The following is a 12,633-nucleotide window of genomic DNA, read 5'->3' as shown; positions in this document are numbered from 1 at the left end:
CAACACCAGACTTCAGAGAGATGGGCAGAGAAAGAAAGCCCGGAAGGGGACTGGAAGAGTAGCTAGGGAACAGCGTGAGGTCCTGGAGAGGCTGTCTCAGAAGCCCAAGGCTTCCACGGGGAAGGCCAAGTCAGTAAAGACCCACACAACACCCCAACCCCACCCCGGAATGGGAAACAGCAAGGTCCTCAGGGCAGCGGTGGTGGATAAACAGCGTCTGTCATGGGTAAAGAAAGATCCAGAAAAGTGGATGGTAAGAGAAGAACAAGCAGCAACCAGAGGGGATACAGGACTGAGGAAGGGAAGCGTTACTCATGGCAGGCGATTGCTGTTGCTGTTTCTAGCAGGGGAGAAAGACTTGGGCTCATGCACCTGCTGGGGTCCAGGGGCCCGCAGGGAGCAAGGGAGGGTAGAAGCCCCACAGCAGAGCGGCTGCACTGGCTGGCCTAGGAGGAGGCTGCAGGCCGGGCTGAAGGGGAGGGAAGAGAGCAGAAAGGGTGTCATGAGAACACTGGTGACGGTTTGAAATAGCCAAGTCCTGCACGAGGAGACAAGGGACTAAACTACAAAATGCGATCGTGCACACAGCGCACGCACCGCGTGGGAAAAAAAAAAACAACCATGCAGGCTTTGCTCTTCCGTCATCTAGAAAGAGAGACTCCTTTGAGGAGAGCCGTCAATTAGGCCAGCTTTGCCGTGGGCAGCCAGGTAGTTCCAGAGCTGGGAGAAAAGCAGAAGACCCTAGAAGCGAAGGCGAGTCAGAGGCGAGAAGCAGAGGCAGAGCTAGCGTGTCAGGGGGCGCAGCAGAAGCAGAGGAAAAGAGGGTGGGCGGGAGATGCAAGGAAGAGTGGGTTCACAAAAGAATTCTCACAATCGAAGCCGAAAAATCAATTCGCTGTCACCACGATCTGTAAATTTCTATTTGGAGCAAGTAAGTCAATGAAGGGGGGGGGGGGGGCGGGGTGTGCTTTTCAACAATGCTGAAATAAAACAGTAATAATGCAAGAGTAGGATATAGATTATTGCTGCAAACCATAAATCTATTTTTTTCTAGCTGTGATTCTAATAAAGAAATGCCACCAACGAATTCAACTACAACGCCAATGACTTGTAAAAGGTTGTCTGAAGATTGACTCTTCTCATTCAATCAAACGAACGCTTCACGGTTGAAGAACTGTCCTCTACCATATGAGGACGTCTACAAAGAAAATGAAGACAGAGCCTGCCTTTCAACTGACGTCTAATTTCTCCATACACATGAAAACCCACAGGAACTTCCAGAGTAAGGAAGATACTAGAAGAAAGGGGAATGATACAGAGAGTATTTGCCCACGTTCAAGTTCCAACACATGCCAACATCCCGACCCCAAGTACCTACGCATCCTTCTCCAAATTCTACCGCCAGATAGATGTGAATGCCTTGTTTTCTCTTCCTTCCTGTCCTCCGCCCACATCGTAGAGAATAAGCAATAGACAGTGGCTACGGTTCAAAGTACACAAGTGACTGAACAGCGACAGCGTCCCAACTCCTATGTTCCAGGTCTTTCCCATCCAGTCCTCCTAACAACCCTGCAAAGAGGGCCGGGTGACTCCCTTAAACATGAGGGGAAGGTAGGCTCAGAGATGTCAAGGAAATTGCCTGCTCACTACTACTACTGAAAGCTGGGGCTGGGGCCACAATGTGACTTTAGCTCTTCTAGCGTCAGAGCATTTACTCTCTTAACCGTCGCCTCCACACCGAATTTCCCCAGCCACTGTTCCGAAGGGAACCGGTTGAAGTACTTTCTTCCAGAAGGTACCTGGCCCTGTCCCGCCTTGAGAAGCAGTGCGGCACCGTGGTGACATTGCACTGATTTCCTGGACACAGCCCTGCCCCACCACATTACAGCTATGGGCTCTGGGGCGACTTTTTGACATCTCCATGGCTCAGTTTCTATACCCATAAAGTGAGAATATCAGAAATTGTTACTCGGATTACATGAATCATCCCTGATGCATAAAGAGCACTCAATAAACGCCAGCTAATTCTGGCTTTTCAAACTGCATGCCACTGTCCCGAAATGTGTTATGAAATCAATTGGGAGGGTCACAAACCAGCAATTCTGGAAAACGAAATAGAACAGAATATGGTATTTAAACATAGTCATATTTTACATTACCTTTGTAATTTTTTTCTTTAGCACATGCAGTAATGTTAAACGATGCTTTGTAAGTCCATGTGTCTTTCACACATCCATGTGTCCGTGTGACGGGCAGCAATCTAAAGGGTATTTCTTTCCAGGGTCGCCATCAAAAAATTTGGAAAAACACTTGATTTGCAGAATGAGCATGACAGGGAGTCAGGGAAGATGAGAAGGTATAATGTGCCAGAAAACTTTCTAAAATGCAGCTAAGGGAAAGCCCTCCCGGATGGACGTTCAGGATAACCCAGGAAAATGCCCTCAGCGCACAAGTCTGTTTATGGCTAGGCTGCTACAGGCATTTCAGTAATCTGAGGTTAACAACAGGCTTTTATTTCCAGAGCAAATCAAATTGCAAACCTGGAAGTACAGATGTTATCTTGATGCTGGGCAAGATGAGAAAAATTGATATGACTTATCCAGTAAGCCATCTTGCAATACTTGTCAAAGTAGACGCTATACCAGATTTCAAACGCTCTTAAAAACTGTCTGGGTTTGGAAGAGATAGGAAAATCTCTCAAAACAAATTCTTTTTTAATTTTTTTTTTAACGTTTATTCATTTTTGAGAGACAGAGAGAGAGAGAGCATGAGCGAGGAAGGGGCCGAGAGAGAGGGAGACACAGAATCTGAAGCAGGCTCCAGGCTCTGAGCCGTCAGCACAGAGCCCGACCCGGGGCTCGAACTCACGAACTGCGAGATCATGACCTGAGCCGAAGTCGGACGCTCAACCGACTGAGCCACCCAGGTGCCCCAAAACAGAAATTCTGAAATGTGGATGTAGATTCATCCTAACAGGTCCATTATGACCAAATCCCTAGCTGAGATTTAACTATCCATACGAGATGATGAAATGGGAGATAACTATCGACATAACTAAGCTTAGAATTTATAAACCCATGTATCTTTATATCCAAAAGGCTGTTTGATATGGTGTTTGCTGATACTACCCATAGCCTGGATAAGAAGGGCCACAGCCCTGGGCCCTAGTCCTTCTACACCCAACTTCCTGTGGCGTCCCTGGGACCAACTGGACCCACACACCCATGCGGTGACCTCCGTCTCTTTTTAGGCTCTGCTGCAGCCCCGCACAATCTCATGATCAAATACGAAGCCACTTTCAGGGCGCAAACAGGCTCCTCCCAGATCTGTCCTCCCAAGGGGGTCTCTGCCACTGGTCTGAGCTAAAGGTATGATTAAGGGGTGGCAGAGGGTGTAGACCGAGATGGGGTGTGCAAGTGGACACAATGCTCTTCACCAGGTGGGACCATACCACGGGTGGGAAGAAAAAGGAAGGAGGCCCTGGGTGGGTGGATTCTCCAACTACATTCCAGCTTGGAGTCTTGGGAAGTCTGAGAATTCAAAATTCAAACCTAGCCTTCCAAGCCACTGTGGAGATATCAAGGTAGGTGGATAGAACACATTTTACAAGATGCTTATTACGAATTCATTATTTTTATTTTTTTTAATTTTTTTTTAACGTTTATTTATTTTTGAGAGAGAGAGAGACAGAGCATGAACGGGGGGAGGGGCAGAGAGAGAGGGAGACACAGAATCGGAAGCAGGCTCCAGGCCCTGAGCCATCAGCCCAGAGCCCGACGCGGGGCTCGAACTCACGGACCGCGAGATCGTGACCTGAGCTGAAGTCGGACGCTTAACCGACTGAGCCACCCAGGCGCCCCTCATTATTTTTAAATATCTACACATACACTACGAGGGCCTCTATCGGTTCTCTTACACCGGACCCTGCAGAGTTACCGGCACACTGCAGGAGCCACAACGCCGTGGTTCGTGTTCCCACCCCCACCCCCTGCCATTCACCAGTTCTGTGAGCTGTGAAGCCTCTTCCTCTGTGTCTCAGTTTCCTTACCTGTAAAACAGGGACAAGAGCACCCTCTTCATAGGGTTGTTGTAAAGACTAAATGAATCAGTCCATACAAAGTGCAGAGAACAGCACCTAGCACGTAATAAGGACTCCAGAGATGCTGCCCTTATATTAGTCTCCATACAAAACTGATTGGCCACTGCAAACTTCTAGAGAAGGCCATGGCCAGGAAGTTATTGTGTCTTCCTTCTCTCCCACTCCTAATTTAGAAAGTGCACGTTATCTCCAAAAGATCACTATTTTCTATTCCGCAAGGGACGAGTCACCTCACTGCCCACCTGCCTGATAGAAGTTCTTCTGAAATTAAATATACGCTCATCCTGTCCCCCAACCTGGCAGAAAGCTCAGGCCTCTGGCCAGTTTGAAGCCTGGCAAATTTGCTTCCTGTGTCAATTGCATGCAATCCAAATTTAAAACCTTACCAATTTTAAGTGTCAAAGGGACATTCCCGTCCCCTTATGTTCATGAGATTCAGAGCTATTGGCCAGGGTAAGGTCCTCCTAGATTAAAAAGCCAGAGGCTGAAATACCTGAGGCTATCAGCGAGGAAAGGCTACCAGACTAGAGAACCTTAGCTAAAAATAGAGTCCTACCAGTGGAGAAATAGATGGGAGAAAACAATTCGTTATATGGCTACTGATTAGTCCACACACTTTTTATTATTATATAAAAGGTGTATCATTGGCTTAGTAATTACAAACTGCCAACAACCTCTCAATGACCAATATTCCTTCAACCTAAAATGACAGAGCAAACAACTTGAAGAGAAATACTTGTCACATTATGACACACAGGCAGCAAATAGCGCTCGCTCTCTCTCTCTCTCAAAACTCCAGTTGTTTGCTGCACATCAGAAGGTCTAAAATAGGAGAAGAGATGTACAAGGGAAAGATTCAAGGTCGTGTTTCCCCTTTAAAATACGTACCTAACTTACATGTTCAATACAGTGAACATTCGATCCACCATTTTCCCCCATTTATTCTGAAGAATTTTCAAAATATTTGATTCGCCAACCTGCCCAAGGGGCTGGAACTCTCTGGTTTCTCCAACTGCACCTAATTAGTCTTCTGTAAAAGCAGCACTGCTAAAGCACTGTTAATTTCAACAGTAGTGGGGCGCCTGGGTGGCACAGTCGGTTAAGCGTCCGACTTCAACCAGGTCACGATCTCGCGGTCCGTGAGTTCGAGCCCCGCGTCGGGCTCTGGGCTGATGGCTCAGAGCCTGGAGCCTGTTTCCAATTCTGTGTCTCCCTCTCTCTCTGCCCCTCCCCCGTTCATGCTCTGTCTCTCTCTGTCCCCAAAATAAATAAACGTTGAAAAAAAATTTAAAAAAAATAATAATAAAAAAATAAAAAAAAAATTTCAACAGTAGTTTCGCTATTAACTCAACTCTTCTCCAAATCCAAAATGGAGTATAAAGATGAGTGTGAAATAAATGAAAATTAATTGGATTCTACAGAGGCAAGACTGAGCACATCCATCCACCCAACAGTAATCCCATTGAAATCAAACATAGTGTTTCTTGGAAGAGTTTTGCCAACTTCCTATTAAAAAAAAAAAAAAAATCCCAGGAACACTTCCTATTTTGGCCAGTTTTTATTTACGCAATTAGCATGGCTTTTCATAAGAGCCAGGCTGGAAACAATATATTTTCACAAGCCCATTAGTCATATAGTCAAGCTTCATTATATCACAATCCTTCATCAGCAGTCCGTAATAAGAATGCTGTTGCCTTGTGCAATGACAACGTTTAAGGAAAGGATGCGTTCACAATAGGCCATAAAATGTGTGAAAAACAGAATACCCCAAACCAGGAGACAAGCCAATGGGTTCATCTGGCTTTCATTTTTGCTGAACAGGGTTAAGCGCAGTATGGACACAAACCTAGTTTTGACTTAGAAGCCATATCCTTAATTACTAACCCCCTTCATTCTCCCACCCTTCCCAAACTCCACGCCCTTAAGAGAAGTACAACACTTCGACCACAATTGCTGTTATTAAAGAATCTCCCCGGGAATCATTTTGGCTTCAGTCGTTTTTCTAGCAGACGTTTGTTTTTACAGCTTATTCTCACCATTTCTCCTAACATCAAGCATATACACGTCCGGCAGACTTGTGTGTAAGCCTTAGCCCCTGAACTGTGGGAAGTCCCAGCGTCGTGGCGGAGGGGAACCCGGTGGGTTCCGGCCATCTCGCACACCGCCCGCAAAGCTGCCTGCCTTTCACCCAGGCGCCCTTCCAGGTTGCCAAAGGCTCTCCATTCTGCGCCCACCAACGGGAGTAACTGAGCTTGGCCAGGAAGGAAGCAAGCTGCTTCAACAAAGCCCAGCGTGTGCTGCTTCGGTAAATGCAAGGATGAATTATGGGGACACGCGTCGGGGCTGGCTGCAAAAGAGAAAGCGTTCACCTCATGATTTTGATGTGGAATTTCAGGAACCGAGGGGGTCTCTGAGATCCCCAGAACCTCTCCTCTCCGTTAAGCAGCTTTCAGGTCCCTTCCCTGCTCCCTCTCCGCTAAAAAAAAATGCGGGATTGCCAGGATCTCAGCAGTGAGTACTGTTCTTGTTGGGTTAGGCGCATCTGGGGTGAGCCCTTCTGAGCCCCCGCTTCGTGTAGCTGCAGCTAGAGCCTGGAAAGGCTCTGAGAAAAGCAATGCGCTTAACCAGACCTAACCCTCCCCACTGCCATGAAGAGGGCCCGCAGCTCTCCGGGCACCCGGCACCAGACAGGGGCTCCCAACCGTCGCGCCCCGGCGCCAGAGGGCACCCTGGAGAGAGAACGCCCTGCGCCTCGCTCCCAGCGTCGGGTCCCCAGGAGTCGGGGCGGTGCGCAACCGAGAGCCGGAGCTGGAGAATCCCCGTGTGGGCACAGTGGGGCGAGCGAGGCCCCCAACCCTCCCGGCCCCGCGCCCAAGTACCTCGCAGCCGTACAGCTGACCCAGCTGCTCCACGATCCACTCCTCCAACACGAGCCGCTTCCGAAGCTCCTTGCGATCGTATTTCACTGTCACTTTTCCCTGCTGGTGGCGACGTTGCTGCTGCTGCTGCTGCTGCTGCTGCTGCTGCTGCTGCTGAACCTGCCCCGCAGCGGCCGCCGTGGCCACGGGCGCCGAGTCCTCCCGGGAGGAGCCCGAGCCACCGCTCGAGCCGGGGCTGCCGCCGGCGCCGCCCCGGGGACTCTGGAAGAAAACCCGCGCGCCGCCGCCGCCGCCGGCCCCACCGGCCGCCTCGCTGCTGCCCGTCGCCACCGACATTTCCCCGCGCGCGCCGGAGCCCGAGTGCGGCCCGGAGGAGGGGCGGGCGGAGCGCGCCCGGCGCCGCTACCACCTCCGGCCGGGCAGCGGCATGCGAGGCGCTCGCCGGCACCTGCTCCGCGCGCCGCGCACGCCCGGCAGCCCGGCTCGCGGGGAGGTCGGGAGGAGCCGCGGCCTCCGGGAGGAGGACGGGCGGGGGAGGGCGGGGAAGAGGGAGGGGCGGGGACCGCAGCCTTAAAGACGCCGCGGAGGACCCTCTCGCTCCAACCCCGGGAGGCGGATCTGGCGCCCGGCGGGCCGAGGGGCTGGGGCGTGGGAGTTGCGCGCGGAGGCGGGAATGTGTGCGCGGCGGCACGCGCGGGCGCCCGCGTGCAGACGCCCGAAGGACCGGCTCGGGGCCGGTGCCAGAGACGGTCCTACTGCGCGGGTGCCGTGTTCTCTCCTCCGGGGGACGGGGAATTGCTCTTTCCGCCTCCAGCAGTCTCAGGGCGCAGGAACCCCGCCGTCTCCAGCGGCCTCGGCCGGGCGCTGCCGGGGGCAAGGGACCGCCGGGAGAGGGACGCGGGGAGGGACCGCGCCGCAGGTTCCTGGTGAAGCGTTTCTTGGCCCTCCCGCCTCTTCGGATGGCGGGGAAGCGTCTCTCTCTCTCCTGTCCCCACCCTCCAGCTCCAGACACATTCCTATTCATGCCACTTCCTCTCTGGGATTGTGAGAAAAATTGACGAGGCGATGTTTGTGCAATCAGACAATCAGAGCGCCTGAGAAATTCTCTTCAGACCAGTTTTTCTCTCCGTACAAAGCGTCTGTTCGTTCATGGGCAGAGCATTGCGATGTCTTTATATCTAAAGGGCAGAAGGCTTGATCATCGCTTAGCTAAGGGGCTGGGGACATACAGCAAACATTTCTCTAAAGGACTCGGTGCTGTTTACTGGTCTTACATTTCTAGTGTTGCATTCCCTGACTAGCCAGCTTTCCTCTCTCTCAATACCATTTCCAAGGTACCTCTTTTTACCGGGGAAAGCAATTGAACTAATTTTACTACTCTAAAAACATCATGCAGCCAAGTAGAGTTACAAATGAATGAGCTTATTATAAGGTTTCGGGCAAAGAGATGGGGAGGGAAGTTATAAACAGAAAGCTGCGTGTGTATGTGTGTAAAATTATAGGGAGACACTAATATATGTCTGTTGTACACAACATTCCATTTCTGTTGAGGCAACTGAAAGAAATCACAAAGATGCTCAAGCACAGTGAGTAGCCTTTATGAACTTTTTAAAAAAGCTGGTGAAGTTTACTCGTAGCTATTATTTAAAAAAAAAAAAAGTTTCTCAGAAGTGAAATAGGTCATCAGGTTAATTTCTTCTGAATATTTTCTATGATGGAGAGGATTCTGTGTGGGATTCTAGACCCACAGCTATAAAGGCACAGGAAGTAAAAGAAGTAACCAGCAACTTTCTCCTGGACTTCTGGCTCTGCAGTCAACCCACATTCGGGTCTGCTCTACCCAGATTTATCATCTGCTTTGTTCCTTCCGTTTAAGGTTTTCGCCAAGAGCCTGAGGTGGGATTTTCCCAAAGAGTTCCATTCCTGAAACTCATCATCAGGAGAGGGCAGGCCCTGAGGACTGAAAGGAAAAGATCTAGTGGGAGATTATGTGAAATGGAATGGGGCTGGAGTCCTTTCACAGTTAGAGGGGGCAAGGCTGAAACACGTCTGCCCCATGGAAGACGCCAGCTGTCCTCAAGGTGAGTTCCCCACCCAGCTTTTCACAGACAGAGGAGCTAGAACTACTATGATTGGCTCCTAGAGATTGGTGACTACTCTCCATGTCACCCCCACCCCCGCCTGCTTGGGGCGTGGAGGTTGTTCTACACCCTGAACACGTAGCCAAGAGGGTGGGCACCTAGTTGGCCAAAAGGGAGATGATGGAAGGCAGTGGCGAGGTGGTTAAGGACAGTCTCCCCGCACAGAGTAAGCTTGTCTTGTTCCAGACATCTGGCGCTTGTCCAGGTTAGCTAGCAACAGCTTTAACCGACCAAACCAACCAGGAAAATTTCAATCAAAACAAAAACAGCTAAAATTATAGTAATCATAGAAGGAGAAACTATACAAAATCTCTCCCTTGCTCTGGCACTAGGACCTGGCTCTACCAGTAGTTTGAAAATTGTGCCTGTGATCCAGAAGTATGGCGAAGACTGGGAAATTCCAAGTAATTCCAACTCCTTTGAGTCTTCGGACAATGAATTCAGTCATTCAAGAGCAACTTCAAAGAAGTTATTAAAATGCACTAAGTTCTTTCTGAGAAGTTCTTGTGCCATTTTTTTTTCACTGCGTAAGATACTTTTTCCTTTGTGCTTAAAACTCAGTATTCACTTACGACTTCAAAAATGACAGGTACTAAGAGACATTTAAGAAGAAATTCAGGGTTTTAGGCATCTTAACTTATAGAAAAATAGCCACGGAGGAGTCAGTCTTTTTCCATGCATACATTGACCTTCGGATGCCCAAATGAGTCACCTTGACTTGCAATTAGTTGAACTAACACGACAGTTCCTCTCCCTATAAATCCACTTGCTCCACCCAGGACATGATTTACACTTGAAATGAGCTCACCACCACCACACGTGCGCGTGCACGCACACACACACACACACACACACACACACTTAATTCCATGTTTCAAAATATTTGGGAATAAGGGGATTATTCTCAGTCCTGAGACCCTTCACATAGATGACTGTTTAAATTCAGCAAAACTGGGGTGCCTGGGTGGCGCAGTCGGTTCAGCGTCCGACTTCAGCTCAGGTCACGATCTCACAGTCCGTGAGTTCGAGCCCCGCGTCGGGCTCTGGGCTGATGGCTCAGAGCCTGGAGCCTGTTTCCGATTCTGTGTCTCCCTCTCTCTCTGCCCCTCCCCCGTTCATGCTCTGTCTCTCTCTGTCCCAAAAATAAATAAACGTTGAAAAAAAAATTTTTTTAAATAAATAAATAAAAAAAAATAAAATAAATTCAGCAAAACTAACAATACTTCTCATCCTCAACACTATACATTTTTGTTCAAGGCAAACACTTTCACTTCTAACCCATTTAGACAAGTTTTTCCAAATGCTGGTTAATCAAAAACAATGAGTGGTTTTTCGTGAATTGAATGGTCTGAGAATTTTCTAGAACACAAGAGAATTTTCTAGAACACAATTTTCTAGAACACAAGCTTCTACCTTAAGGCAATTACTCACTGCTGTGAAAGCAGCCTAAGGAAGATTCGTCAATATCCTTTCTTCATGGCTTTGCATTTTCTTAAGTTGGCCCTTTTTTACTTGCTTTCTGATTTGGGGAAAGTTTCTTTCAGGAATTATAGATTGTTCCTTCATCTCTGAAAATGATCTTTATGCCCAAATCTGTTAAATACGGTGACTTAATCAGGGGTCCCAGCTTTCTTCCCTCCCCCAGGGAAACAAGGATCAAATACAAATATTTATACTCAGATGCAAATTTCCTTACTCCTTAAAGACTAGATATCACAATAATTATACAACACCTGGTAATCTACTTTGAGGTTGTGATAATTACAGCCCCAAGGCCCACAAATCTGAGCATAGAATTCTTACCTCGACTAAGAAATGTCAGTGATAAGGTGCCTACATCCTAATTCTCTCAAACATTTGGTAAAGCAAAATGACAGGTCAAAAGTAATTTCAAGTCTGGTTTTCATCATAAAAGTAGAGGAAATTTAATCTGTCCGTTTGGATTCTATCAGTTACCCACGGTATCTTCTGTTTTCCAAATACAGTCCATTATTTCATTATTCTTTGTGCAGCGACAGCAGTAATGTTGTTAATGGTCTATCAATGTAATTTTTCTTTGGGCTCCTGTTTCATACTTTTTTCCCCCTCCTCCTAACTAGGGGTTTTTAATTGTATCGTGCACATACAATTATTTTGGAATCACAATTCCAAAGTAACCTTAACCATTACTTGTATAAATAACCAGAGCAACAATAGATTTCATCATAATTCTAAAATTTGGTCTCAGCAATTACCAGAAATTCTTACCCGAGTGTTCAGAGGATGAAAACTGTTGAGAGTAGGGGGTGGGAATCCATCGTTTCACCTCGTCTCTAACAGAGGTGAAATGTCCCTACACCTTCCCGTAAGCCTAGCTTGTGAATATTTTGTCTTTCTGTAACACTAGGGTCAAATTTGTTTCTGGTACAAACCCGTTCTCCCCTGTCTAGCCAACTCCCCATTACATTGGCCAAACATTTCAAAAGAGCTGCCCATTCCCCAGTGTGTCTGCCTTCCATGCTCACCATTCAGTCCCCCACAGTCCAACTGCTACCACTGGACTAAAGGCACCAACCAACGTCACCGACGTCACCACATTGCTCAATTCAGTGCGTGCTTTCCAGCTCTTACCTAGCTTGACCTCCTGCCTTGTTGGACAATCTTGAGCCTCTCCTTGCTCTTCAAACTCTCTCCTCTCTTGGCTCCCATGCCAACACACTCCAGGTTTCCCTCCCACCTCTTTGTCCCATTGCAGTGGCTCTTGGGAGCTCCTTTTCCAATATCCCCGCCTTAAAGGTAAACGGCTTCCCAGATTCTACCCTCTTCTCTTTCTTTGCTCATTCACACATCCTTTCCAGGTGATTCTGTCTCCTGCTAATGCTTCCACTTTGACAACCTACCATCTACCTGCCACAACCCCCCAAATCATGAGCTAGAGCAGATTTCTGGTCCAAGCTTCAGATCTACAGGTGTACTGTATTTAGCACCAATATACTATGCAAATATGTTTAAAGTACACAAATGTACACCTATATCAGTTCATTAGAGAAGAAAATACAATAGCCCCCCCCTCCACAAGGGATATATTCTAAGACCCCCACGGATACCTGAAACTGCATATAGTACCAAACCTTATACGTACTGTGGGGGTTTTGATACACACATTCTTATGATAAAGTTTAATTTATAAATTAGACATAATAAGAGATTAACAACAATAATGAATAATGAAATAGAACAATTATAACAATATGCTAGAATAAAAGTTATATGAATGTGGCATGTGTGTCTCTCTCTGTCTCTCTCTGTCTCTCTCTCAAAATATCGTACGGCACTCACCCTCCTTGCGATGATGTGAGATGATAAAATGCCCACGTGATGAGGTGAAGTGAGGGGAGGGACTGAGGCATTGTGGCCTAGCGCTAGGCTGCTATTGACCTTCTGACGAGGTGTCAGAAAGAGGATCATCCATTTCTGGATGACAGTTGACCGCAGGTAACTGAAACCACAGATAAGGGGGGCTAGAGTAGTACAG

General features: G+C 48.0%; 1 protein-coding gene and 1 long non-coding RNA gene across 2 annotated transcripts in view; one reads left to right on the top strand and one right to left on the bottom strand.

Moving 5' to 3' along the window:
* The window catches only part of PPP1R14C (protein phosphatase 1 regulatory inhibitor subunit 14C), an 89,413-nt gene extending 81,922 nt beyond the window's left edge, over positions 1–7,491 (bottom strand). The window contains exon 1 of the mRNA XM_019831630.3: positions 6,979–7,491. Coding sequence (XP_019687189.3) covers positions 6,979–7,314 — 336 coding nt within the window. The 5' untranslated portion in view covers positions 7,315–7,491. The remainder of the gene's footprint in view (positions 1–6,978) is intronic.
* A 79-nt stretch (positions 7,492–7,570) lies between these two features.
* Positions 7,571–9,619, top strand: LOC109499966. The gene is made up of 3 exons (XR_002742510.2): positions 7,571–8,564; positions 8,855–9,059; positions 9,452–9,619. It is a non-coding gene; the product is annotated as an uncharacterized LOC109499966 (long non-coding RNA).
* The last annotated feature ends 3,014 nt before the right edge of the window (positions 9,620–12,633 follow it).

The sequence above is a fragment of the Felis catus genome, chromosome B2, assembly GCF_018350175.1.
Source record: "Felis catus isolate Fca126 chromosome B2, F.catus_Fca126_mat1.0, whole genome shotgun sequence".
NCBI classification, from domain to species: domain Eukaryota; kingdom Metazoa; phylum Chordata; class Mammalia; order Carnivora; family Felidae; genus Felis; species Felis catus.
This window is presented reverse-complemented; position numbering and strand designations above follow the sequence as displayed.